General features: G+C 37.6%; 1 protein-coding gene across 1 annotated transcript in view; it reads right to left on the bottom strand.

Moving 5' to 3' along the window:
• The window catches only part of LOC6498768, a 33,656-nt gene extending 7,497 nt beyond the window's left edge, over nt 1-26,159 (bottom strand). The window contains exons 1-3 of the mRNA XM_044717351.1: nt 25,469-26,159; nt 25,197-25,413; nt 9,327-9,527 (exon numbers count right to left, since the gene is read on the bottom strand). Coding sequence (XP_044573286.1) covers nt 9,327-9,527; nt 25,197-25,413; nt 25,469-25,903 — 853 coding nt within the window. The 5' untranslated portion in view covers nt 25,904-26,159. The remainder of the gene's footprint in view (nt 1-9,326; nt 9,528-25,196; nt 25,414-25,468) is intronic.
• Between the last annotated feature and the right edge of the window lie 917 nt (nt 26,160-27,076).

Consider the following 27,076-nt stretch of genomic DNA (forward strand, 5'->3'; position numbering starts at 1 on the left):
GGCGAAAGGAAAGAGATGGCCAATGGGGTGGTGGGGGGGTGTGGAAGAAAGAGAAGGCGTCCGCAACCCGGAGGTATGGGGTAGAGTGAGACCCCATAACTGAAACCTAAATATGCGGTCCTGTAAGGAAACCCTATGTGCGATAAAGGGTTAGCCGCTTTTGGTGTCAGTTTTGGGTTTGCCATTCCTTTGCGTTTTCCTTTATTTTTCTTCTTTGCTTTCTTTTTGTTTTTTATTTTTTTTTGCTTTGAGCTTCTTCTTCTCGTAACGGTATTCGTCGATGGTGTAGCATGTATGTGTGTGTGTAAATGTGCCTCTGTGTGTGTGCATTCCCTTTTGGGACATCCTCGAAAGTTGCCTCCTACAGTTTCCCTAGGATTTTCCCAAGTACATGACTGACTCCATATGTGTGTGTGTGTGTGTGAGTGTGAGTGTGAGTGTGTGTGTGTGTGTGCAGGAGCATAACGCGGTGCCATTGGTGCGCCGCAAAAAGCTTTCATGAGTCCAACGTCCTACGCTTTGGCTTTCTCCGCTTTCTTTTCTTCTACTTTCTTTTTTTCTTTTTTTTGCACTTTTTCTTTTTTTTTTGGGTACCGCAATGTGGGGAGATTCTGGTTGGCTGGCTGGGGTGGGAGGCCGGAGAGGGGGGACGCCCTAAAGAAGCAAGAGGAGGGCGCCATACGGGGCGTATGCTTGTTGCCGCCTCTGCGGCATCTCTTGGGCAAAAAAAATCATAGCATACATTTCGGGGCCCAGTAGCCAGCGGAAAAATTTATTGTTTATTTTTGAAATTTAATATTTATAATTAAATATTTTATGGTTAAATAAATAAATTTAGTAAAATAATAAATACATTCTAGAATATAGAATTATTTGCAGAAGGAATTAAACTATTTTGTTTGGAAAGCACGCAACTTACTATACTTAATGTAGCTATTTAGTTATTTAATTTTATATTTTTTAATTTATGTAAAAAATACTGAGAATATTATATAAAAAGTTGCTAACAGAAGGATATTTATAAGAAAATAATAAACCAACCAAAGTGAATAAGAAATTTTGACTTGGCTTCTCTTGGTTTATATTATTTTATATTTAATAATTTTAATACATATATTTTAAAATTTACTCAAAAATCTTATTAAAAACCAAAAAAAATATATACCAATAATGTTAAGAATAAATCTAATTGTAAACAAAACAGAATGTTTAGGTTTCTTTAACTTTATTTTATCTAGTATTATTAAAAAATATATAAACAATAAAAAACACTAAACAAATTCTTAAAAATATTTTATATTAAACTATAAAATCACTTTAAAAGTCCAAGGAATAAAATCCTTGTTAGAAAATAGAAGAAAATACTCCCACGGAATTTCGTCGAAGACCTTCCGCTAAAGCGGCAGCGACAGGCCGTCGGCAAATGCGCTAAAATTTCTATGCCACCGACGGCATTTCGCCAAGTTGCCTGGAAAAGCGGAAAAGCGGCCGCCCCCTTCTCGCCCCCACCATCCTCGCCGAACCGCACGCAATGAAAACGAAAGGCGCGTCCGAAAAGCAGCAAAGAAATACGAAAGCAAAAACAAAAAAACAAAACAACAAAAAAGCAAAAAGCAAAAGCACAACAACAACTCAACGGTGCGCAACAATTTCTTGCCACAAGACGTTTCCTTGGAAAAGAAAAACAAAAAAAACAAAAAACCAAAAAAAAAACAAAAAAATGAGACCAAGTCGGTATTCTAACTCACCACAAAATGAGGGGGATGAGGGTGGGCGGTGAGTGAAGGGCAGGGGCCGGGGGAGTGGAAATGGGAGTGCGAGTGGTGGTGGCTGGCTACTGTGCTGTGTCCTGTATGCTGGGCCAACCCCGCACCACCCCTCGCTTATCCAGCCGACGAATCAGGGGAAATCGTTCAAGTATATGGTCTCGTCACTCGAAAAGTCACTCGAAAGCGGTGTTGAGTTTTCACTCGAAGCTCCGAGAGCACAACGCCTGCGCAGGATAATAACGGTAAAGCAAAGCAAAGCAAAGGCAGCAGCAGCAACAGTAGCAACACCCACTCACACGAACAGGCGCACACACGCACACACGCACACGAAGGCACCAGCGTCGGCAGAAGATGGCAGAAGGCGCACCCGACATTCTGTTGCTGCTTGCCGTTGCCTACTTTTCAGCGCGGAACTTTCGCAAAATTCACAAATGCCGCTGGCTTTTTGTTTTTCTCTCTTATCTATTACAAGTTTGTGGTTTTTGTTTTCTTTTTTTTTTTTAATCTTATAATATTTATAAATAAGTATTTTTTTATGTGGAATAAAAAAGAAATGGAACACATGTCTATGGAAGGAATGTTTGAAAAGAAGCCTTCGTCTAAGATTTAAGAAACTTGCATCTTATTTAAAAAAAATCGTTCATTTATATAATCATAAACTCAATAACATCACCACCTTTTTAATTATTACCTTTATAAGATTTTTTAAATCCGTTTTTTTAATAGCCCTCTCAAAAAAATACTAGACTGTCTGGGGAACAGTTTTTAATATTTTTTTTGTACAAATAATTGTTTGTTGCAAAATAATTTAAGAAATATTTATTGAATAACTCTACTAACATTAAATAAATATAATAATACTAGTAATAAACATTTTCTTCTAAGCTTTACAGTAATTTTTTAATTATGCCCCAAAAAATGTCCAAAATATCAAAGTAAAATAATATAAAAAGGATAAATTTAAGAGAAAGATAAAGAGTAGTAATATTTTAAATGTTTTTCAAGTTCAATTACTTATAATTGGTATAAGATTTGTCACCTAGTAATATTTACCATTTTGAGTACTATTATTAAATCCTAAGCTCCATAACTAAGAAAGTCTGTTTAAAATAAATGTATTTATATTATTTAAAGTAAAACTGCTAACTTACACTTTCTTTGAAATCTCAAATCTAACTTCTAAATAACTTTCTACAAAAAAAGAGCTCTTTCTTAAAACTTAATATAAAAATAGTTCCCCCGGCGAGAAACGAATCAAATATGCATATTAGTATTAAAAAATGTCGCACAATGTGATACAATAAGTTATCAATAAAGAGATGCCGGAGTTAACAGCTCCACCCCCACCCCAAAAGAACCTAGGCAACCCTGGGCAATGGGGAGCAGGGTTGTATTAAGAAAAAAAAAGGTGAAAAGTGAAACATTTTCTACGCTTCGTTCGAGAACGGTAGCAAGTTAATAAAGACCTCCCAGCTGGTCTTTTTTTTTTTGTTTTTGGTTCAGGCAGCTGTTGCCAATCGCTTATCGACGGCATTCGCCACAGGTGAGAGGTCCTGCCGCACAACCACCTCCGCCTTACCCCCGCCCCCGCCCTGCTGGCTCACTTTTAAATGCCACCCCTCGACACCGCCACGCACAACCTCCGCCCTAAGCCAGTGTGTTTTTTGTGTCGAGTGTCTGTCATATCAGTATTTACATGAATTTGTTGTAGATTTGCAAATTGTTTTGGCAAATTTGTTGCTATTTTGTTGCCTCCTGTCAGGGATCCTGGCAACAGGACCTAACCAACCATTCCACCAGTCCACCACCCCACCAGCCCACCCTCGCACGCACAATACGCACAAATTCACCGAAACACAAGTGTTGTCAACACACGCGTTCAATAAGTGAGATACAAAGGGGGCAGGACGCCTTCTGTCAGCTGCCTTGGAATGCCAATCTCACACTTGCAAGGATACGCAGGATATGCCCCCTTGTCCGGGCACACCCAGGCACACTCTCACGCACACATGCCATCCAAGGCCAAGGCGCAAACAGGCCGCAAGTTATTACCAAAAAAAAAAAAAAAGAGAAGAATATTACGAGCAGGGAGTCGAACCCCTGTATTTTTTTTTTTTGACAAACATATTTTTGCCAAAAAGTTGTAAATAATTTTAAATATACACCGTTTATGCAGTGAGAGAAAACTTGTGAGAAATTATATTAAATAAATGTTAAGATCATGGCCTACTTTTAGGCTCTAAGATGAAGCTTAGAGTTCGAGTTTGGTTTAAAAAATAATAAACATTTTAATTACTTTTAATTATCGAAAATATGTTAGGCTCTAGTTCCTTTTCCAATCTGTACAATAAATATTATATTTTAATAGAAACCCCCCTTGCCAAAATGACCCTAATTTTCTCTGTGCACCCACACATTTTTCCCATTTCCACCTTCCGTTCCTGAACAGAGGCCACGACCCCTGGCGTATTAGTGTCGCATTGACACGTAAATTGACATGAAATTGAATCAATGCTGTAATATGTCCTTGGGGGGAGCCAAAAAAAAAAAAAAAAAGGAAAACTGGAGAAGCGAAGAGGGTCGAGCTCATTTTTGGACCCACAAGGACAATGACTTTAAAATATCTACGAATATGTATATATTTTGTGTGTGCTTAGCTCTTGTCTGGCGAATTGAGCCGTAGGCTGTTTTCCCTGGCCTGGCCTTAGGGCCCAGAGCCCCCTTCCACCCACGCCCATGGCCCATGGCCCATGGCCCGTGACTGTGCAAATTTTGTGCGTCTGTCTGCATGTTTGATTATACGTACTATATCATCTCATTCTTCGCCCTTCGCCTTTTTTCCTATTTATTTTTTTAGGCAGGGCTCTCAGTTTATTAACTTGTTTAAAGGCTGCTGCTGTTGCAGTTAACCCTTTAAAGCCACCCCGAAAACAGAGCAACAGAGCCAGGGAATGCCGAAGGGGGGCCAGCAGCAACTTAATAGATCAAAGAGGGTGCTGCTGTTCGGGTCAAAGTCAGTGCTAATATAGATGCCAGAGTCAGGGGTTAATGACTCTATCTATGGCTTCTGATTATTATTTTTAAGTGGTTTGATTTTTTTTTGTGAGATTTTTATCTTTTTTTTAAGAGGGTTAACGTTTTAAAAGGTTAAGGGTCCCTTTTTTTAAACTATTCCTTCTTGAAATAAAATCTATTTTAGTTTGCTTTTAATTTTAGAGTTTAAATAGTTGTCTTTTAAAAAAGTTAACTCTTTAAATCCTTTTAAATTATTTAAAATTATTTAAACAACACTCACTAATGTATTTAAGCTTCTTTAACACTTTAGGAATAACAATTTAGGGAGGGGGGAGTGCTGGGACGCCCCCTTGGCATCGCAGGATAACCAGGATAACAAGGATAAGCAACTGCTCAGACATGTGCGTATGTGCCTTTGTGTGCTTAAGGGTGTGGAGCCAGCACACTTTGATCTTTGCCTTTGACGGCCGGTCGGTCCAACAAAAAAGGGGTTTTAAATAAATAATCCCAAAATAGGGGAAAAAATTACTCCCCAAACCAAAAAAAAAATGAGTTAGAAAAAAAAATATAAAGAAACTGCAAAGATTCGTGGGCCAAGTAAGGTGTGAGGAGAGGGGGAGGGGGTAGGTGTGTGTGTGTGTGTGTGTGTGAGGGACAAAAATTAATTCGAGCAGAAAATTCATTTAAAACATTAGCACGTCGCTGGCTTTTTATGACACAAATTACATCAGGCGTAAAATTTTAATATAATTTTCACTAAAAACGCAACGCGAAACTTTTTTACTAACACACACCCACACATAGACACACTCCCACTCGCACACACACACGCACATACACAGCCAAAAAATAAGGAGCGAGGGGGTCGGGAGATGGGAGACGGGAGACGGGAGGCAAGACGTGTGTGAAACAGGATATCCGCTGCGGAAGCTACAAATTTTCCACTTTTCCACACACACACACACACACTTACACACATTGGGTTGAGGACCAAAAAGGATACGTGTGTGTGTCACTAATGTGCTTCTGCTTACAACGCCATTTTATATTTATTTCGTTACAGCGTCTCGGGGCGAAAAGGACTCTTAACTACTCAACTACTATCGCACATATTTGCCGAGTCCTTTTAATCATTTGGCAAACTTTCTCTGACACGCAGATGCCATGCCCCCGTCGTCCTTCCTCGTCGACTCGTCTCGTCTCGTCTCGTCCTTTTCGCCAAAAAGGAGTCAACTACATTTTTCGTTTCGGCAAAAAACTACTCGCAGCCAACACACACACACACACTGACTCACACACACTCTCGCACACAAAGTCCTTTTAGTTTTTAATGTAATTTTGAGACTTTTTCAGTTGCTGCTCTGTCACTTTGCCGGCGCTGGGCGAGAGGTCCTGGCACATCCTCGGGCCTTGCAACAGAAAATAATACTCAAGTCCTTGCCATACATAAAAAAAAAGGAAAACTTTAAGTTTAAGTATTTTAGTTTTTTTGTTAAGGTTCTTGGATAGTTTTTTGGTTGTAATTTATTAAAAAATAGTTGCTATTATACTTTATAAAATATTTTTAGTAACTAAGTAACTTTTGAATAGATTTTTAGTCTAAATAGGAACTATAAGTTAAAAGGACTAAAAAATATATATGTTTTGATAAAATCTTTACGGCAAGGGATGATATATATTAAACTTTTATTCATAAACATTTAAAAACAAATTATAAAAAATGTCTGACAATAAAATATGACCTTTTAAGCTACAAAAAAAGAACAAAAATCAATAAAAAAGGATTCAAAATTAAATGAAATCATTATTTTAAAATTAAATGAAGTCTTCCAGCAACCCTGAACCTGAACCTGACTCGGACTCTGACCCTTTCCCATTCTGACCCTTTGGTCCTTAATCAATTCATCAATATTTCAATGAAAACAAGACAGCAATAATTGAACAAATAAAGGGTTAAAAATTAGTAAACAAAAAAGGGCTGTGAAGAGGAATAGTTCCAATTAATGGAATCATAACTAAATTAAATAAGCTAGAAATTCGAAAATAAAATCTTAAATAAAAACTAAGACTACCAGACTACCAGATAAATAATTTAGTTTCGAGAACCTTCTTGAAGCCTACGTGTTGGGCGAAATGTTCTTCATTAACACCTCAAGCCATTAGCATAAGGATAATGACAAATGAGTTGGGCGCAGGACGAAAAGGACGAGGCAGGAGGCAGGAGGCAGAGGGGATGGATGGGCTGCTGTCAGTGCCACCCTGGTTCGTGTGCCCTATTTATGAAAACAGTGGCAAGCACACGGCGCACAACACTGGCGACAATTATACAACAAAACAACAGCTTGAAAAATCCATTAAAATGATTTTAATCCTTTAACGAGTCAGTTGCGCGAGTCAGGCTTGCCAAGAAGAAGTCCTGAAAATGCGCATCGCGCATCGGTGGTTGAACAGAGAGTCCTTCGCCCTTCGTCCTGTAGACTGTGAACCCTGCAAATCGTCGCAAATCCTAAAACCAAACCAAAAACCCAACCCTCCCAAAGGCTATAAGGCCTTAAATTATTTTAAAGAGCCCCGCGCGTCTGTTGCAACAATAAACACGCGATATAACCAGGCTGCGAACAAGGATAACGACTGCCAAGGACGATTGTTACGCCTAAAAAATAAAACAAAAAAAGGGAGAGCAAGAAACAGTCTCCGCAGTCGTAGTCGTCGTCTGGTGAACAAATCGCGTTTGATACGCTTTGATTTTATTAAAATTTAACAATTTCGCTATGAAATTTATGATGCCTTCCGGGTGGTTCTCCTCATTTCTGTTTTTCACTCCAATTTCCCTTCAATTGGATTCGTTTCGCCTTTTTTTGGGTCGTGGCTTTGCCAACAAAGGCTTACGAAAACACTTGTTCCCAGTTCTGGGCGTCATTAAGGGGCTTTTCTCGATCGATTTTGTATTTCAGATAATCAGACATCACTTGTCCGTCTTCGAATCTTTCTATAAAGTTTATTTTTTTAATATTAAAAGAAAATCAGAGACCAGCCAGGAGCTTCCAGCAAGTAGGGCCCAATAATAAAATTAATAAAAATAATAAAAATATAAACAGAAAAGTAACAGAAAAGTACAGATCCCGGGATCAGCCAAGTCAGAGCTCAAGAGCCCAAGGCTTTTATTAAAAATATATTAAATAAATTAAATTTAAAAATATAAGAAAAGAAGCACTCTTTGCTACGTGAAACTACCTGAAATTACGACCAAGGTTAAAAAATAAAAAATGAAATACAATTAAAAGAAAATAAGAGACCAGCCTAGATTTGCTGGCCATCTCCTTTCAAAGACTAAAGTATTTAATAAAAATATAAATAAAATGAGGAAAGAAGAGCCCAACGTTGCAAACAATATTTATAATTTACAAAAAATATTTAAATAAAAATAAAAAGGAGTGAAAAGTCAATTGTTTGGTGGTCAGTTGACTAATGACTTGGAATGGAAGGAAGGCTGCCTTTTATACAGTTTTTGGCCCAAAATGGCCTCCATCAGGGCCTACTAGTCTCGATAACAAGCGATGTATGTTGCAGTTATCGATTTTTGGTAGGGTTGCGATATGCGCTTCTTTTAAACTTATTTTAAAGTAGCCCTGGAATCTGGCAGTCGAAATTAAATCGAAAAATAAATGTATATTTTAAGAAAAATATGTTTCAAATATATATATCCAAAATAGCAATTAGTACCTATTAATATGTCGGCTAATTAATAAAATTATTCTTAGCCCAAAGAGCCTCCTTCTTTTTAACCTTTAACCCAATACCCCTGCGGTTGGCGAACCTTTCAAAAACCTCAGCATTAGAACATGTTTATTAAAAAAGAAATGAAAACCTAACAAAAATTATCCATTACCCCACCTCACTATCGCTTTCAATTGCAAAAATATCAAGTTATGCGACTTGGCCTGAAAATCCACAAAAGAGCAGGCCATCTCATTAGAGGCCGAGACAAAGTAGCTCCTCCCGTAATGGGGATTATTTGTTTTTATCGCCAACCTATCCGGTTAAGTCGGCAGCTATCTCTAATTAACCCATTAGCCAATCCAGATCCGCTCTTAACCCTCACTCCCCCCAAACTGACCTTTTTTTTTTTGGCGCCGCGGGCATTGGAATTTTCGGGCTTCGGTTCATTTAATCCTTCGAAGGACGAGGCTCAGGGGCCAGGGGCCAGGGGCTGGTAAATATATTTATTTACAGCTAATTTCGCGCACGGCCCGCGGCCAAAATAAACTGGCACTAAGCTCACCTGGTCCGGGGTGCCCCGCCCCAGACCACCTTGTCCCATCATTAGGCTTAACCCCCTGATGCCTGTGACATTGATATGTCGGGGGAGAGATGCCCTCGAGGGCATGGCCTGCCAGTTAGTCCTTCTCTATGTCGCTGAGCCCTCAAAATCGGATAACTCGGATGGTTATCCTCTTAAAATCGACAGGAAAGTCAAAAGAACCGTTCTGGGAGAGTGTTTTTATTTTTTTAATATTTTTTTGAAGAAAATTGAAGGCTTACCTGGCAACTTGAAGGGCAGTCCTGCCATCAGGGGATCTGGTCCAAAGCGCTGCGGCCCGAAGGCGAATGGATGGAAGCCCTGGTGCCTGACCTTTGACCTGGGCTCCCGGGGTCCGTCCACAGTCACCTTGATGGCCTTCGTGTAGGTGGCTATTTGAATGGGATTCGTTGAGATGACGATGGTCAGGGTGAAGCTTTTGCCTTTCAAAGTGGGGAATATAAAGTATTATTTAGTATTTTATATACGGTTCTTATATTTTTTAGTTCTATATATTTATAGATATAGTTTTTAATAGATTTTATATTTTATTTTAGTTTTTCTCCCAAGAGAGAGCTAAGATTATGGGAAAGTACCGGGTATCATATCTTAAAATCTTCAAATTCCTTCTTAAAAGTCCTCTTTAAGCCCTCCTCTCTATGGATAACCCCCACTTTAAAAACTCCCTTTAAAAACTCCCCATTTCTTCACCTTTCTTGCTGATTAACTCTGGAACTGTTTGGAATTCGAAATGTTTGGCAAACAAATTCCATATTCGCGCTCTCCCAGCGCTCCGGCCTTATGGATATGCATTTGAAATATGCCAAGGGGGGTGGCGTACAGTGGCGTGGCCCAGAAGGGGGCCCAACCAGGCCCAGACACTGCCAACTCGACCAGACAAATCCACAATAGTTGGCATGTCAAAGTCGCCGCACGCTACTTAATATTGCATTCGCAACAAAGGAAGTGCATGCTGTTTTTCCCTGTATTTTAGCTGTATTTTTTTTTTTGAAAAATATTCTACTACTCTCTGGCATATCCACTATCTTTTATTCCACCTCCTCTGCGCAGTCATTCATTCATTTATTCATTCATTTATCCGCCGGGCTATCCATGAACCTTTCACGAAACTCCGTCGGGGGTTAATTTTCGCGAAAACTGTTTCCATACCCCCCACTGCCCCGCATCCACCTTCCCGCCGCTGATTCTCATTCAGAGAATTCCGCACTTTAATTTCCATGTGCAGTTCACACCCCCCTATTTGGCAAATCCGCGGCACGGACCATCCATGGCAACCCATAGGGTCATAGAAAATCTATAAATTCGCAGCATAATTTGCAGCTGCCGTGGGACTGCCAGCACTCGCACCCACACTGGCAGAAAAAGAGTGGGTAGTTGGGCGGGTTGGATGCCGAGCCATTGCCATTTTTGGCCGCTGATTGCATTGGAATGGTTCTCAAACACAGTCTGTGTGCTTTCAAATCCAAGCCACGGGGCTATGAGATTTTATGATTTTTTTTAAGAATTAAATATTTTTAGTAATAAAATATAAACATAGCTAAGAGTACAAACTATGTAGGAGATCTATGACCTATAAGTAGAACGATTTTTTAGGTAAATATAACAAAGATAGATCGATTTTTTGAAAACTCTTTATTAAAATATATGTCCAAACATTTTGTCCAAGGACTCTTCTAAGCTATTTTGAACATAAACTAAACTTAAACTAATTATTACCCGTCAAATGGCATTTATTGGATAAAAATAAAAAAAATAAAAAATATTTACAAGTGATATAATTCGCAACCGGTTCTGACTGAGCCTATATAAGGCCGACGGATGGAAGGGGAAAAATTTCAAAAATAATTAATTTTTTTTTTTAATTTTTATCAAGAGCTTATTAAAGCTTAAATAATAAAGCTAAAAGACAACTTAAAGCTTTATATCTGTGGTAAAATTTTAATTAAAAAAAAAAAAAAACATTTTAAAACTTTTCCAAAATTATTTTTTTGTGAAAATTAAAAGTTCTCTAAAGGAAAGCCTATATCTTGGCCCATAACTAACCGATTCCAAAGACTGATACCTTAAAAAATACCTCTAACCATTATACTTAGATCCTTAATACCAATTTGTAAGTATTTAAAATCAATTAACACTTAGACCCCCCCCTCTGGGACAAGCCGAAAACATAATTTTAATTAAAGTTAACAGTGGTCTGGCGGAGGCCGTTGGTGGTAGTCCTATAAGCCATTTAATAATAAGTCGCAAGTCATTTGCAGCTTTTTGGTTAAACAAAAGCAACAACAACAACAACAAAAACAACAAGAAGAACAAGAATAAGACACATAAAAAACAAACAAACTTCTAAGATTAATATTAAATTAAACGAAGCATACAAAAAACGCAAGAAGGCGGTAATCATTAAGACAAAAGGCGGCAAACTGGGGGCGGTGGCTGGGGGATGTCTGTGTATGGCCACGCCCACAGCCATCCTGATAGAGAGGATGTTGGGAGGGGGAGTGGCAAAGAAACCCCAGAAACCTACACAAGAAAACAAATGAACATAAACAGGCGAAACGAACCAAGAAACCCAACAAAATGAAATGAAACTTTTTTAATTATGCGCCCTCAGCAACAGAAGAGCAACAAGCTGGAAAAGCGGAAAAGCGGTGCTAAAGGGGATGGGGAGGGGGAGGGGGAGGTCCAAGGACTAAGGGTTAGGGGGCTAGGGGGTGGGGCAAGGGCAAGAAAAGCCAAAAGGATGTAACCCGAGGAGGACTCCAGCAAAGTGGCTAAAGACAAAGGACTTTTCGGCATCGTCCTCTATTTTTGTTTACTACTCGTCCTTTTTGTTTCTCTTTATATCCTTTTCTCTCTTATTTTGGCGTTTTTCAGTTTCCCCCCCCCCCCTCCCTTTTTTGTATTTTTTTTTTTTTTTTTTTTGCCAAATGAGCAAAAATTGCAAATAAATCTGAAACGCTGAAGCAGTTAGCCATTTTCCACGCGGAGCTGCCTGCAGGACGAGGAGGGAGCTGGAGGCAGGAGGCGTATGGAAGGAGTATGGGGGCGTGGCAACAAAAGGCGACAAAGAACTTTTTCCTGCTAATAAGATGAAAAACCATTAAAAGTCGACACAAGTCGCGTCCATTGCGTGAGGGGGTAAGTGGGGGGAGTGGCTCTAAATGCGATATACACTTGGAAAAATAGATAGTTTGAAATAGAAATTATTAAAAACATGATTGTGCTAAAATATTGATTTTTCCACAATTTTTTTTATATAAAATAACCAATAAAAATGGGTATAAAATATATTATTTTACCTTTAAGCTAAGTTTAACTTAAAAAATAACTATTATCTGATCCCTAGCTGTGAGTTTATCGATTAAATCGATATATTGAAATATTAAGACTTGAAAAAGAATATTTTTAGATCAATTTTAGATAAAAAAATGGCATTGAAAATTATCTTAAAATGGCAGATCCTAGGGAGAAAATGTTCCTACTTTCTACTACTTTCTCAATCATTTTACTCTTTCTTATTAATTTCTTTTTTAATTATTACTTAAATTATTTATTATTTATTTTTAGTGCACTTGGCTGCAAGTGGGTAGACTTTGTCGGGTTAAAATGTTGTCATTTTCGCAACAAAGCAGAAATTATCACCACTTTGCAAAAGGCGACGACAAGGACAACGACAGCGGATGGCGATGGCGATGCCGAAAGGAGTTTGCAAAATGTTTAAAAATGGGGACTGGAGCGGAGTGGGGGCGTGGCAGGAATTGTGGACAAAGTCTGCACCCTTTTAACTGTCTCTACATGTGCATATAATTGTGTCAGTGTGGGTGTCAGTGTCAGGGTGTGCGTGAGTGTGGGTGGATGTGTTCTACAGTGAAGCTTAGAAAATTAAGAAAATTATTTAGAAATATGATTTGATTGTTTTTAAATAGGGTTTAAATAGTTTTAAAATTAAGTCAAAGTTAAGTAAGATAATATATAATTAGTTTTATTTTAAAATTTTAAGCTTTAATTATAGTTTTTCTTTAAAAATCAACATTTGTATCTTATAGTCCTTGTTTATATTTTACTGGGATCTGAACAATTATTAAAAAATATTTATTAAATAATAATAATAGAAATAAATGATAACGACAATATAATAAATCAAGAAAAACACCTTAGCATAATAACCTATTAGTCTAAAAATGTTATTTTATTTTCTTAAATCCTTCCTTATAATGACCTACCCCTGTAGTCCTTGTCATTTGTGCCAGAGAGAGTGTGTGTGTAGTGTGTGTGTGTATTACCGGGCGCTAAGTGATTTTAAAACAAAGTTTTTGAAACGTTTAACCTTGCAGGACGAAAAATGTTTCATTTGGCGTGGGCGAGGGGAAGGGGGCAGGGGGGCATAAGGACCTCTGCCTGAATTTTAACTTTCGATGCTGATAATGAAGGCGGGACGACGGCAACAGCCCCCAAAAGGCAGGACTTGCAAGGACGAAGGACAGCCGGCAAAGCCAGCAAGGGTGTCGTATGCTTAGGCAATTTAATGGCTCCTGTTCCTGTTCCTGTTCCTGTTCCTGTTCCTCGTCCTGCCACAGCTCCTTGCTCCTGCCTTGGTCCTGCCAAGGGAAGCTGTTAATGTCGTTAGTAGCATGGCGCCATAATTATAATTTGACACAAGACAAGAAGTCTGAGGTTGACAACAAAATGACATTTTAAATACACAGGCCATGCCAGGGCAGAAGTCGAGCCACCCTTTCTATAAAGGATGCCCAGGATACCCCAACTCTTGCCCAGGACTTGCCGTATTTAGACACTTGCCAGATCATAATTTCAACACTTTCGAATTTGCCTAATGGCCAGGCTTCATCGAGGCTTTGCCCATATCCTTTATCCTGCACAGGACATGCACATCGGAGAAACTTTCTTAAGCCTGCAGGACGAATCTCTCCATATCCTTGAAGTCTTTTGGCCTTTTTTTTCCCCATATTCTTCTCAGCCTTCCAGACTCCCAGGAGTTTATTTGCATGGCGACTTCATTTTTCTGCCCCTCAGACTCCCCAGAGGCACAAGGATACTCTCCCAGCATATCCTTGCCAGCCATAAATATTCATATGTTTATTTTATTGCCAAAAAAAGAACAGGGTCCTTTGTGTTTCTTGATTTGAAATCAAAATTGGAAACACTCGCCACACACTTTGTTGATTGTTTGATATTTAAGGATATTTTTTGGGAAGGATTCTAGTCCTCTACTCTTCGTCCTTGGCTTGTATTTTATTAAAGACTATCCCCTGATTTATATTTATGACTTCCTGGCTTTACTTTCGCCGTAATTATATTTATTTGTCGAGAGTCTTTTCGACTCTCTTGTTTACAGCCCAGAGGCGCTGTTCTCCATTTTCCCTTCTTAGTCCTAGCTCCTTCCTAGCTCATTCCTCGCCCATTCCTAGCCCATTCCTAGCCCACTCCTAGTTCTAGAGTTTTCGGTTTCAGTTTAATAATCATAAATAGTAACCCTTTTTCAGCTTCGACTTGGCTTTCTGTGTGTTGACATCCGTTTTTTTGTTTCCACGACACGGCCTGGGGCTTGGTTCTGATTCTGATACTGATACTAAGGACTGAGGACTCAGGACTAAGGATAATGGCGATGAAAATGACGATGGCGGGCGGCCAGGAGCCAACAGCGAGCAGCCAGAAGCCAGGCAGACTTTCAGAAAAGAAAGAAAAAAGGAAATTAAATTTCCAGCAAAGTCAAAAATTATATTGGCAATAAATGAGGACACACCAGCCCCGCGAAGATGGAGCAAGGAGCAAGGACGAAGGACGCAGCACCAGACGCTGCCAGCCAGCCAGCCTGCAATTACGTCTTCTCATTTGGCGAGGGTGGCTTATAAACATCTATATACGGGCATATCTATATATACCGATCTGGCGCAGTCGGTGGGGGGCGTGGCAGTGGGCTGTGATACGCAGCAATGCCAAACAGGAAGCCGGAATCGACGTTTATTAAAACGGAAACTCGAGACAACTGTGCGGCGGCGGCACAAAAATGTTTCACACTTAAGGAAAAAAATTATACAAAAAATATAGGTGAGATAATATTAAGCAAATTAGATTTATTTATATATTTTTAATAATTTATAAAAATAATTTATCAGTAAAATAAGATTAAAGAGTTAGTCTGAGCCTTCTAGAAAATTAAACTTAGTTTACATATTGTTACCCCTACAACTAACTAAAACAAGATAGAATTAAAATAACCACTTTACTGACATCTAAAACATAAAATAAACTCTTAAATATCTTTAAAAAAAATATCTAAAAAGCATAAAATATATTTATAAAACTAAATAATATTTAAAAACAAAAGAAACCTCTTTTTTCTGTCTGCAAAAATCAAAAGAGACAACGCAAAAATAAACGCGACAAAGACGATGGCGACAAGGACATAATTCTGTCCTTGGGGCTAGCTGATAAGCCACCCCCGCTCCTCTGGAAAGGACCTACCCCGCAAGGACCAACGGCAAGGGCCGCTAAATTGCAATTTTCGAGATTTAAGCGTGAACAATAAATGTCACATAATCTGTAAGTAGCCGAAATAAAGGACACCAAGGATCAGCTCCTGGCCCAGGCTCTGGCCCAGGACCCTTAAGCTATTTAATTTAATTTATCGCATTTTAAACATCGAACAAAAACAACAAGAAACAATAAAGATTGGCCACCAAAATGAAATGTTTTTAAAAATAAATATGTATACACGGGAAATTTATTGATTGCGGTCCAGTAAGTGGAAAGGAATTTCCAAAGGACTTGTAAAACGGTATTTTGGTTTTGGTTTCTGGTTTATTTTTTTCTTCCTTTTTTTTTAATTCCCAAATGAAAAAGCAATTTGTAGGGATGTCCTGCGATGAGATAGGGATAATGGATAGGGATCAGGGGGAGGTCCTAATAAATCAGCTTAAGGTTTTAGTTTTTTTTTTTTTAAGATTAGGGTTTAATGTTTAAGGTTCTAATGGGGGCTGGGAGTTAGAACCTATGATCTTTTTTAGTATTTTTTCAATCTAAAATAACTTTTTTTTAAATTGTTTAGTGAATAGTTTATCTTATAAACTATTTCTTTTGTCTTTTTTTTGATTATTTAGTTTATAAAAACTATTTCTTATATTTCTGACTCAAAAATATGACAAACTTACTAATTATTTTTAGCTAAAAAATCTAAGATTCAGAACAAGAGTATTAATGATCATGTTTTTGAGAAAATACTAAACAAATTACTTGTTTTTTAAGCCAAAACCTCTAAGAAATAGACTAAAAAGTCTTCCCCCAAAACTACTACCAGGCCCAAAAAAATAATGATAAATAATTTAAAATTAAGAAAAGCCCCTTGGAAAAGGTCCTGGCTTGAGGGATAAGGGACAAGGTCCTTCTGCTGGTTCTCAGGACGGGCGACCCGTGCCATTCAAAGTGATGCGGGCCAGAAAATCCTGTGGCACATTTCATTATACAAATATCAATTAAGCACACAGCAAACAGCAAGTGTATGTGTGTGTGTGTGTGTGTGTGAGGGGGGGAGGATGGCTCAGTATGTGTGTGTGTGCGCCACCAACCAAAAGTTAGCAACCCCCCCACCCCCTGTAGAAGCTGTCATAAGGGCGGCCCTGCTTAATGAAAATTAAAAATTCAACATCAAAAGCAAGAAAAATGTAAGGCAAGTGTATAGTTCATCCCCCAGGATAATAAAATATACATATATCCTGTGAACAAGAAGCACAAAGAAGTGCTAATGTGTTTGTGAATTACTTGATTTTGTGAAAATATCGTGACTTCAATTAAATTCCATTCGATACTCGAGGAATTTGCCGACTGCGCCGATGATGCGCAAATAATTCTTGAAATTGGATACTCTCTGTGTCAAATACACATGTCCTTAGTCCTTTATCCAGTATCCTGTATTCTGTAAAATCATCTGTATGTGTGTATTAAATCAAATTTTAATTGCGCATACTTGTCCCTCCTCCCCCCCTCGTCCTTTGTCCCTCAAGCAAATATTTGCCAGCAACGCTCTCGCTCGCCACCGCCTTTGACTGTTTTTGGGCTCCAAACTGCCCAAAATGCTTTTGCGACAAGGAATTTAAGGACTCACACACACTTTGCCACTCCGCCACTCCGCTACTCTGGCACTCCGCCACGGCAACTGGGCAAACAAACATTATGAGCAAACAGGAAAACAAACAAACAAACAAACAGACAAACAAACTGCCAGGCAAACAGACCAACAAACCAACAAGCGCCAAAGAAAATTCTGCCTGTTTACTCGCCCACCAAAAAAAACCTCCTGCCAGGACTTGCCAGGACTTGGGGATATATCCTGCAAGATCTGCAAGTCAATAAGGTAATGCCATAGTATTCCATTCAAATTTGGGGCTAAAATGGTCCTCAAAAAGGGTTTCAAGTGAAGGGGTTTTGAAAAGAAGTATGAGTTTGTATTATGGAATTAATATAATAATTAGTGGAATAAAAGTAAAATTCTAGTAAGAATAATAAAAACAATAGTTTAAATATTAATAAAAACAATAATATACGTAATTTCATTATTATTTTGTAGATTTATTAACTAAAAGCAATGAGAAGCTGCTTGGAGAAGAGCCTCTTTTATCTGAAGCAGTATTTTCTTTGGTATTAAGTAGTGTTAAGTAGTATTATTAGTAGTAGTATTAAGTAGTAGCAGTGGTAGTAGTAAGTAGTAGTTGTAAGTAGTTTTTTGTATCTATTAAGTTGTAAACACTATTCTTATAGTAAACTATAGGATCAGGATTAATTAGTATTACTTTATTACTTAATATAGTATTAATATGACTCTATAAGTATTAAGTAGTAGTAAGTAGTTTTTTTTATAAATCTTACAAAAAGTAAGGGGGACAGTCTTTAATTTCACTTAATATTCTTAATTTGATTGCATTTCTTAATCATTTTGACTTGAAAACAGGTTCTTCTTTTAGAAAATAAACACTAATGAACTACAATGTTTAATTTGTTAAATACAATATGTAAAATCTTTCTGACCATACTTTGTTTAAAAAAAAAACTGTATTTATAATATTTTTATTATTAGTTGCAAGAAAATAATCTTAAATTATTTAAAACTTAATAAACCGTTAATAAAATTCCGTAAAAAACAAAAAATCTCAAGAAAAAAAGTTCCAAAAAGCGAGGTCAGTGGTGGGGGTTGGACTTTATAAATTGGCGGGTGGCTGTGGCACTGGGTGGTTGGGTGGTTGGGTGGCTCGGTTGGCTGGCTACGACTAATGCCCAAATAAGTAGAAAATTCTCTGCACTCCCCCACGCCACTCCACTCTCCGCCCTCCAGAAAAAAAATGGAAAATGTATCTAAGCGGCAAGCTCCTAGGAAATCTGTCAAATGTCAGTGGCAGCAGCGTTGACGTTGGCTCATTAAAAAACGAACTTGTCCCAAATGGTGTTTGCCTTTGTTGTTGTACTGCTTCTTATTCTTCTTGTTGTTGTTGTTGTTGGTTTCTTCTTCTTGAACTGTAGTTGACACCTGGGCGAAAGTTTTCAGAGTGTTTGTGAAGACACCGAAAGAAAACTCATATAATAAGTTAATCCTAAGCCTTTCTGCTCGCTTCTTAAGGGGTTTAGTTAAGAAACTAAATAAGAATTTAAAAATAAAACAAATAATTAGTACTATAAAATATTAATTACTATATAAAAGCGCTCTCCTCCTCGCTTCTCATGATTTTTACTTAAGAAAAATAATTAAAAGTGATTTTGTTGTAGGTTTTTTATTTTTATAAATAGTAATTTAAGTGCAATATTACAAAATAATGTTCACAGTAAAAAGGAATTGAGCTCTCGTCTCATATAGATCGTTTTTTGTGCGATATATACATTAATAATTTAATATATCACTAATATATTTGATATTTTAATAAAATCTAGTATTAAAAACACACTTGGTCTAGCTTTAATGAAGATATAGATCTATATAGAAGAGGCTTTATATACCTAGCTTTAAATAGTGTGCCCCTACATACTAATACTAAATGTATTTAAAGAAGAAACGGGCACATTAAGAGTGAGTTTTCAGTTTAAAAAAGCCAAAAATCACAGAAATAAACTATGTTTCCTAAAATATTGAAACATTTTGCTGCAAAAAATACCTTAAAATACTATTATTCTCTACATTTCATGTCAGAATAGTGGTTTTTTTTCAGTGCACTTTCTAGAAAGAGGCTTCGGCACAAAATGGCGGCCTTAGTGCGACCATTTTGGGTCTTGGTCTTGGCTGGGTGTTTATCACATTGCTGCTATTAATTAAGCTTAACGAGGTTACCGCTCGCAACCACACCCCCGGCCCCAGCCCCCAGCCCCCAGACCCATTACTACCTCCCCCTGCCCCGAAACACCCTTTTTGGCATCTTAGCGAGGCAAAAACTTCATTATGAAATTTCACCTTCATCTCATTAAAAGTCTTGAGCATTTTTCGTTTTTTGGCACAGCTGTAAATTGATGCGTGTCAGGTTGGTAGAGAAAAGGGTTGCCCCCTGCCTCCCCCTCCCCTCCTGGGAGGGGGCTGGTCTTCAGTTCAAAAGGTACATAGTTCAAAAAAGTGAGCACTGCCACGCCCACCAATCAAGGAGACAGAGAAAGAGAGGGAGAGATAGAGGGATAGAGAAAGAAAGCCGCCCCCTTCGGCAACGCTGGGGAGCATATTTAATTTTTAATGGAGTTTAATGGATGCCGGAAGCTTTAAAGAAACTCGGAAGCGGAACTCGGAGCAGCTCGGCAACTCTGGAGCTCTGGAGGCACTGAAGGCACTGAACTTAAATGGAAATAAATGGAAAGAAACTGAACTTAGTTAATTGACTTTAATTGGGGTTGTATTTATCATGTTTTTTGATTTATTTTTTATTATTATCTATTATTATTAGTAATTTTTCTTTTTTTAGGAAACTATTTATAGTATTTACTAACTATTATTACATACTACTAACTACTAGCTTAGTACTAACTATTACTAGGCCACAAACTTTTATTTCTTAATTGCTTTTATTATAGTTTGCCTAATATTGCTATAATTTGTCTTAAAAATTCACGAAATGGGCCTAAAATTTGTATATTTTTATATATAATAAATCTTTTTTATTATATAAGTAATTTTATATATTTTTTAATACCTTTTTTCAGAAAGCCACCTAAATATTTAAGTTCAAATAATATTTCTTCTTCATTTTTGAGGTTAAGTACATATGCTTTGTATATTTTCAGTATTTTTATGGCTTTTTAAGGGAATATAGTATCAAAATACAGACTAGATATTAATTAATAACCTGAATAAGTGATTAAATGTTTAATTTTATATATTTTGAATGTTTTGGAATAAAAATTAGCATTGTTTTCTCCATAAATGCACTTTTAAGAACTCTAATGATGTTATAATAAAGAAAGATTCTCCATATTTTATACCTGTAACTTAAATACCCTCTAAAATATACTAAAATAGTTCTAGAAAAGCCTTAAACAGGCCTCTACACTTATAAGAACTATAATATATTGTATATATAATATAAATAAGATATAAGAACAAGATAAGATCCACAAATAGATCCCTAGATAGTCCATTGCTTCATAAATAGATTCAAATCTAAATAGCATTTAAATACTTCTTAAAAAAAACCACTACCAGACTTCTAAAGAGGCTTTTTCGAATGATTATAATCATAATATATATATATATAGCTTTTAGACTAAATCGAAGGGATTAGTGTCGAGTGCCGAGACCGACACCCCCATTATTTTTGGTCTTTGAACGAGAACGGATAGTGGGATGGCAGGATGGCAGGATGGCAGGATAGATGGGGAGGTGCTTATGTTTCGGGGGTTTAAACTGAGCAATAAACAGGCCATAATCACTTGCAGTTAATTAACATATTATCGCAAATGCAGCTGGAGCTTAGAAGCCGTAGCTGGGCGGTAGCTGGGCAGTAACTGGGCAGTAGCTGGTCGGAGAGAGAATGTATTTGAATGGTATTCCGAATGCACTTTGGTAATGCACTTCAAAGTGCTTGCACATCAATGCGAATGGCCGGCCGGGCTCTCATTTACATGCATATGCTGGCAATAATTACTATAGACACTTGCGTGTGTGTCTGCTGCTGGACAGGACACCCTTGTGACCCCCCATCCCCCCTGTGACCTAGGCCTGCACCTTTTTTGTTGCACATCTCCAAGCAATCTCTTTCCCATCCATCCCCTGCCTCATGACCCATGCCCCATGCCCCATGCCCCATGACCCATGCCCCAAATGGCATCCAAGTGATTGTAATTCATTAGTAGACAACAACCAAATGCATTTCCAATGTGTGTTTATATTCTATACATGTATGTGTGTGTATGCGTGTCTGTGTGTGAAGTGCATTTGTGTGAGTGGTGGATTATGCAGTTTCCGCTTGAATGCAACTGCAGTTCCATTTCCACAGCGGCATGTCTGCAGTGCCGTTGCCGTTGCCGTTGCAATTGCGATTGCGATTGCGATTGCAGCTGCTGATGCCGCCATTTTATCTAATTGCGTCGCCCCCCTCCTCCTCCTTCTCCTCTGTCACGCCCCCACCATGAAATACGAAATCGCGAAAATCCCCGCTTCACCTCCTTCCCTGTGCCTCTAGTGCCTCTGATGATGCCTCCATATTACGCATACGCCGGGTATTCCATAACATTAATATTACCTCCAGAGAGACCTCCAAAACAACAAAAACAAGCAAGAAAATGAGAAAGAAAACAAACTATCTTTGGGGAAAAGAGTAATGTTACTTATTTCTTATTTTATTAATTATTATACTTTATAGTTTTTCTCTTAATTCCAAAAAGCCAATGTCCACAAGAGATATGTAGATAGTATAAAATATAGTACATGATATAGTATAGTTCTCATAAAGGACAAGAATGGAAGCGAGGATTAGTCCTTAGGGATACAAAAAAAAAAAAAGAAAACGAGGAAGAAAAAATAGAAAAACTCTTAAGAAAAATAAACTCAATATTTGATATATTTCAAATTCAATAAAACTGTATAGCTTTTACAATTATTTTTAAACAGGAAATAATAAGAGTGTATAATAAAATAATACCAAAAATAATATAAAAAAATAAAAATATGAAATAATATATCATATAATAGGATATTAAATTAATGAAACAAAAAAGAATAAAACTCACATGTTTCAGTCGTAAAAATAAAACATTATAAACGCATATATTTACAATTTTATTTTATATTACTATTGTTTTTTATTTAATTAATTTGTTTTATAATATTAATACACGCCCGGAGTTTACAGTGTAGTTTACGCATTGCTCAGTTAACGGGACTTTACTTTGGGAGCATCTTGGGCGGCGTCTTGGGACTCCTGCCGCTTCCACTCTCGCCCTCCCGCACACATCCAAACACACGCGACGCGGAGGAGACTGTACTTATTTCACAAAACTATGCTTTATTGCATTTAAAAATTATTTTTAAATGGTTATTAATATTAAATAGATGACCCAATATACAGGGCTCAAATTCATATATAGTTTTAACCAATTTAAAAAAGTATTTAAGTTTAAAAGAAACGCGATTAAGAACAAATCCGATTAGGATCTTGCCAATCCGAACTGTAATGAGACGCGAAACAAACTAAACTTTGATTTCCAGCATCCTTTTGAGAAGAAGAAGGAGAAAGGAAAACACAATTAATAAGCGGAGAGAGCGAAAGATCAACGGCGGAGAGAGTAAATGGGTGGGGGAGAGCAGGTGAGAGCAAGGTACTTTGCAAGAGGAAGAAGAACAGGAGGTGGAAAATGAGAAAGAGAGTGGGAGAGCAGGTGGAGCCAAGTTCGTGGATCCTCGCACTCTCCCTCCCAGCGTATCCGAATATCGGGACATTGAAACGAGGGTGGATATTAAAGTTTTAAGATATTTAATGAAAACATTGTTTTAAAAATTAAAAAAACTTAATAAATTGAAAAAATGGATACAATTTAAAAATCTAAATCGTCTTTGTATACTTTGTAATTCCATGAAAAGCCAATTTAATTTCAAGCTACCGCTTACCAGTTAGCCAAAAAACACAAACAATTTCCAGCCCCGAAGCGGCAAAGTTTTTGGGGTAAGGCCTTTGATTACCAGAGTATCCCTTACAATTGTGATAATGAAATGCTTTTCACAGGACTATCAATGAGTCCTCCCCCGACCATCTGCACCCTCATCTGCCCATACCTCCCCCCCCCGCCCGCGGATTACTAGCCGGCGAAGGATTTTCGTCCTGGGGGCCCTCATAAATTCTGTTGCATACCAAAAATGTTGGAGTGTCTGCAGCCTTGACAACTGCAAGTGGCATTAGTTGTTGGTAAGTACACGTACAAACACGTAAATTATATACTTAAATATATATATATATATATTTATTTATTTTTTTAGAGGAGAGCAGAAACAAGGAACAACAATTACAATTGCAGGACTCTGCATTACTTTTCCTAGTACAAGGGATTTGCATTTGTTTGCTAATTGAAATTAAAGCAAATAAAACACGATACCCCCTCGCTGGAGAGAGAGAGAGAGAGGGAAGGGTGGACCTGGACACACACAAAAATGGAAAGAGATGGACGATGGGCGATGGGCGATGGAAGGACTTGACCCACGTAATCCTTTTGTAGCGCATTAAAATGATAAAAATAAAATAAAACTCAAGGGGTTAAGGGGCTAAGGGGGAGCTACGCTTTCCTACCGATACGCTTTTTTGGGTTAAATAATTTAAATCCATTTGTAGAACATTTGATGCTGCCTTTTTGGTAATAGTCCTTTCTGTCCTTTCTGTTAGTAGCGATAATTAGTAGGCGAAAAAAGAGATTTTTCGGAAGGAGTGGTTGGAATAAATCCCAAGGAATTATTCGCCACTTGAAACGTTTAAAAATGTCAAACATGCTGGAGCCTGGGCTGGATGTCCGGGAGCCAGAACCCAAGATGCCAGAGCCCGATGATGAGGGTGACGAAAAACAAAAACAAAAGGAAAAATTGGCGGAGGAATATAAGGGGAAAGGAAGCAAAAAAAATTAAGGACCCCGGGTCAGACAAACTTAATGAGCAAATTGTCAAATGCCGCGGCAAAGCGCACTTAGACATGCCCCAAAAAAAACTCAAGTCCTTCTCAAAAAAAAGTAAAAAAAAAAAACAAAAAAGTCTGGGGGCCGTGAAAAGAAAAATAACTTTTCGGGCTAAAAAGTAAAAGTTGCCGTCGCTTATTTCCTTCGGATGGGGATTTGAATAAACAGTTACGCTGATTTAATTTCCAAAAAAAAAAAGAGAAAAAGAGAAAAAATCAAAATGGTGGAGAAGGACGAAATTCTATCACAGTATGTTGTCTGTCACCCTCGATTTGATTTTTAAATTGCGTTCGTGATAAATTGACGAAATGAACAGCAATAACGGCGCCAACACAAAAATCTCAAACAAAATTGACAACTGTCAGGACTGTCTGCCGTCTGCCGTCTGCTGGCAGGACCTCGCTCCTGGACGTCCCCCCATAGACATATAAAAATTAACTACAGACTACTTATCTTATTTGTTGATGCCCAAAAAAAAAAAAATGCCAAGAAAAAAATAATAATAATAAGAATAAGAGAGAAAAGGACGCAGCCCGGAAGCTGCTACTTTGCGTCTATCAGGATATACGGCTATAAGGATATATAAGGATGTGCCTGGTGTGACAATATGCGTGGAAAAGCGGTCGAAAAGGAAGCTAGCAATCAACGCGAATGATACGCCAAATGGTAATGACCAAAAATGAAAAATTGATGGAAAATAAACAAGGAGGGAGTTGGTTTTTTGGGTTCAAGGACTATATGATACCTGCTACTGTCTTGCTAAGTAGATAATATTAGTTTTAAATAAATAACTATTGTTTTATTCTATAGTTTGTAGTATAGTTTATAGTTTTAAGTACTATAATATGTATTCTTCAGAGATAAATAGAAAATAAACCACTTTTTTTGAGTCTATAAAACCTAATGATCCTTTTACTTTTTCTTTATTAAGAAAATATCATTCTTTATGAACTCACCTCTTCCACTTCTGCCCACAAATCTCAAATCGTTGAACTTCGCCACCTGATTCTTCATTACGGCCGTACAGTTCCTCAATTCTCCGCAGAAATTCTCATCATTCCCGGCCCGGATGGTGACTATGGTCCCATCCATGACCTCGCCCAATGCCAGGACCTTGAAGGCGATCGGAAGGGTCTTATTCGAGCGCCAATGCGTGGGCAATGTTGTGCAGACCTATGCATATAATATTATTATTATTTTTATTTTAAAAATAGCATATAATACGAACCACATGTGGTGATCCCGTCTTGACCAGCTCGCCAGGATGTTCGGCAAGAAGGACATCGACGGTTCTTTCGATGAGATTCTCCGGCGTCAAGTAGGGACTTGTATCCACTGCTTTTGTTTTAACATTATTATTATTATTATTATTATTTGTAGTATTGTTGTTGTTATTATTATTGTTGCTGTTGTTGTTATTATTTTTGTTGTTATTAGTGGTATTGTTATTGTTGTTGTTGTTGGATGAGGACTCAGCATTGCGTCGCTTCGTTGTGGTATTTGTTGTTTGCTGATGTTGCTGCTGCAACTGTTGATGTTGCTGCTGTTGCTGTTGCTGTTGCTGCTGATGTTGCTGCTGTTGCTGCTGTTGCTGCTGCTGCTGCTGATGTTGCTGCTGTATTTGATTTGAGGTGGTCGAACTGACCTCAGCAGATATGTGCATTATTGCAGCTGCTATCCTTGCAACAAGGTATTCAGGGCTTCTCTCTGGTTTTCAGCTTTGACTCACGAAATAATTCACAATATATACGTGTATATCAGGTTGTGTTCCTCCTCCTGCTGCTGCTACTGCTGCTGCTGCTGCTGCTACTGCTGCTTTTGGTTTTCGGTTTGATTTCAATGCCCCTGCTGCCTCAAAGAGTCGACGCTTTCAATCCGATCATTGTCAGCTCATTTGGTCAATCTGGAAAATTAATGTGGATTGCGATTGGGGTTTCTTTTGTTTTCCGGTTTTTTTTTTTTTATAAATGACAGGAAAGCGCCAAAGTTGTTCCAGTTTGTAACAAAAAAATTAATGTAATCTGATTTATATAAAATTATTAAATAAAAAAAAATAAAACTACTCAATCAAACATAAAAAATCAGGAAAAAGTAGTCAAAAATCTAAATATTTTAGTTAAAGAGTTTCTTGTGAAACCATTAATAAAGTTTAAAATTAAAATTAAACAAAATAATAAGAATCTTCATAAGAGTTTGCATTAAAGGACTTAGACTTAGTCTAATATTTTATCTATTTGTTAATAAAAGAAACAAATTAAATAAATTTAATTTAAATAATACTATATTTTCTCTTGATTTAAAAACATAAAACATAAAAAACATCCTTTTTCTTCTTAAATAACCCTCATTGGTTTGGTTTTTGAAGCTTTTAAGCCCATAAATTTGTTAATTTTTTTCGCTGGTTTTTAATTTTTGTTGAAAAGTGTTTCTGGGAACACGGACAACATTAATTTCACTCTTTTCCTTCTTTTGTGGAGTTTTTTTTTGGGGATATTACCGCTTTTGTTGTTTTTCTTCTTTGTTTTCACATTTGCTGCCCGCATAAGTATGCTGCACTTTTGTTCTCACACTGCATTTTTCGAGATTTCTGTGTATTTTTTTTTTTGTTGTTTTTGTTGTTTATGGCTGTCAACGAGGCAAGAGCTCAATTATTATTGCACTTTAGTACCTGGGGCACAAAGGACACCCAGGCCGGGGCAGGACATGGCCAAAACCAAACCAAACCCAACCAAACCGAAAACCAAACGAAACGAAACGAACTGAACCGCACACCTTTGCGCACAATTTGCATTTAAGCCGCCATCGGCGAGTGCAGCTCAATTAAATATTAAAAAAT

The sequence above is a fragment of the Drosophila ananassae genome, chromosome XR, assembly GCF_017639315.1.
Source record: "Drosophila ananassae strain 14024-0371.13 chromosome XR, ASM1763931v2, whole genome shotgun sequence".
NCBI classification, from domain to species: Eukaryota; Metazoa; Arthropoda; class Insecta; order Diptera; family Drosophilidae; genus Drosophila; species Drosophila ananassae.